Genomic DNA, 1,041 nt, shown 5'->3' on the forward strand with positions numbered 1-1,041 from the left:
AGTCTGACGTTGTCTCTTCTCTTTCAGCAGATAGTGGTCTGCAGGAGGTTTTACATCAACATAAGATCAGTCTGAGGAGCAGATGTGAACATGTGACTGAAGGAACTGATGGAACAGGAAGTGGAACCCTCCTCAACAGGATCTACACTGAGCTCCACATCACAGAGGGACAGAGTGAAGAGGTTAATACCCAACATGAGGTGAGGCAGCTGGAGACAACTTCCAAGAAGAACACCCTCCATGACGCTCCAATCAGGTGCCACGACATCTTTAAAGCCTTACCTCTCCGACAGAAACACAACATCTCTAAAGCCTTACCTGACCAACAGAGAGAAGACGTCTTTAAAGCCTCACCTGACCAACAGAGAGAAGACGTCTTTGAAGCCTCACCTGTCCAACAGAGAGAAGACGTCTTTAAAGTCTTACCTGTCCGAAAGAGAATCGACATCTTTGAAGCCTTACCTGTCCAACAGAGACGCCGCATCTCTAAAGCCTTACCTGTCCGACAGAGACGCCGCATCTCTAAAGCCTTACCTGTCCGACAGAGACACAACATCTTTGAAGCCTTACCTGAACAGCAGAGAGAAGACATCTTTAAAGTCTTACCTGAACAACAGAGAGAAGACATCTTTAAAGTCTTACCTGAACAACAGAGAGAAGACATCTTTAAAGTCTTACCTGACCAACAGAGACGCTGTATCTCTAAAGTCTTACCTGTCCGACAGAGACGCCGCATCTCTAGAGCCTTACCTGTCCGACAGAGACACAACATCTCTAAAGCCTTACCTGTCCAACAGAGAGAAGACGTCTTTAAAGCCTCAGCTGACCAGCAGAGACCCATCAGAGTGGTTCTGACCAACGGCGTCGCTGGCGTTGGAAAAACCTTCTCGGTGCAGAAGTTCTGTCTGGACTGGGCAGAGGGCTTGGAGAACCAAGATGTCAGTCTGCTGGTTCTGCTTTCGTTCAGGGAGCTGAACCTGATCAGAGATCAGCAGTACAGTCTTCTCAGGCTGCTCCATGTTTTCCATCCAACATTACAGA

The 1,041-nt window shown here is 47.9% G+C and overlaps 1 protein-coding gene across 1 annotated transcript; it reads left to right on the plus strand.

The window, feature by feature from the left end:
* Positions 1-5: 5 nt before the first annotated feature.
* On the plus strand, positions 6-1,037 carry LOC147820135 (uncharacterized; the record flags this gene model as incomplete). Its single annotated transcript, XM_087175544.1, has 1 exon — positions 6-1,037. A coding segment is annotated over one exon (1,032 nt), but the record flags the coding sequence as incomplete, so codon positions are not given.
* Between the last annotated feature and the right edge of the window lie 4 nt (positions 1,038-1,041).

This window comes from Seriola lalandi, unplaced genomic scaffold, assembly GCF_002814215.2.
Source record: "Seriola lalandi dorsalis isolate HSWRI2012SDOR001 ecotype SW California unplaced genomic scaffold, Sedor1 jcf7180001991238, whole genome shotgun sequence".
NCBI classification, from domain to species: domain Eukaryota; kingdom Metazoa; phylum Chordata; class Actinopteri; order Carangiformes; family Carangidae; genus Seriola; species Seriola lalandi.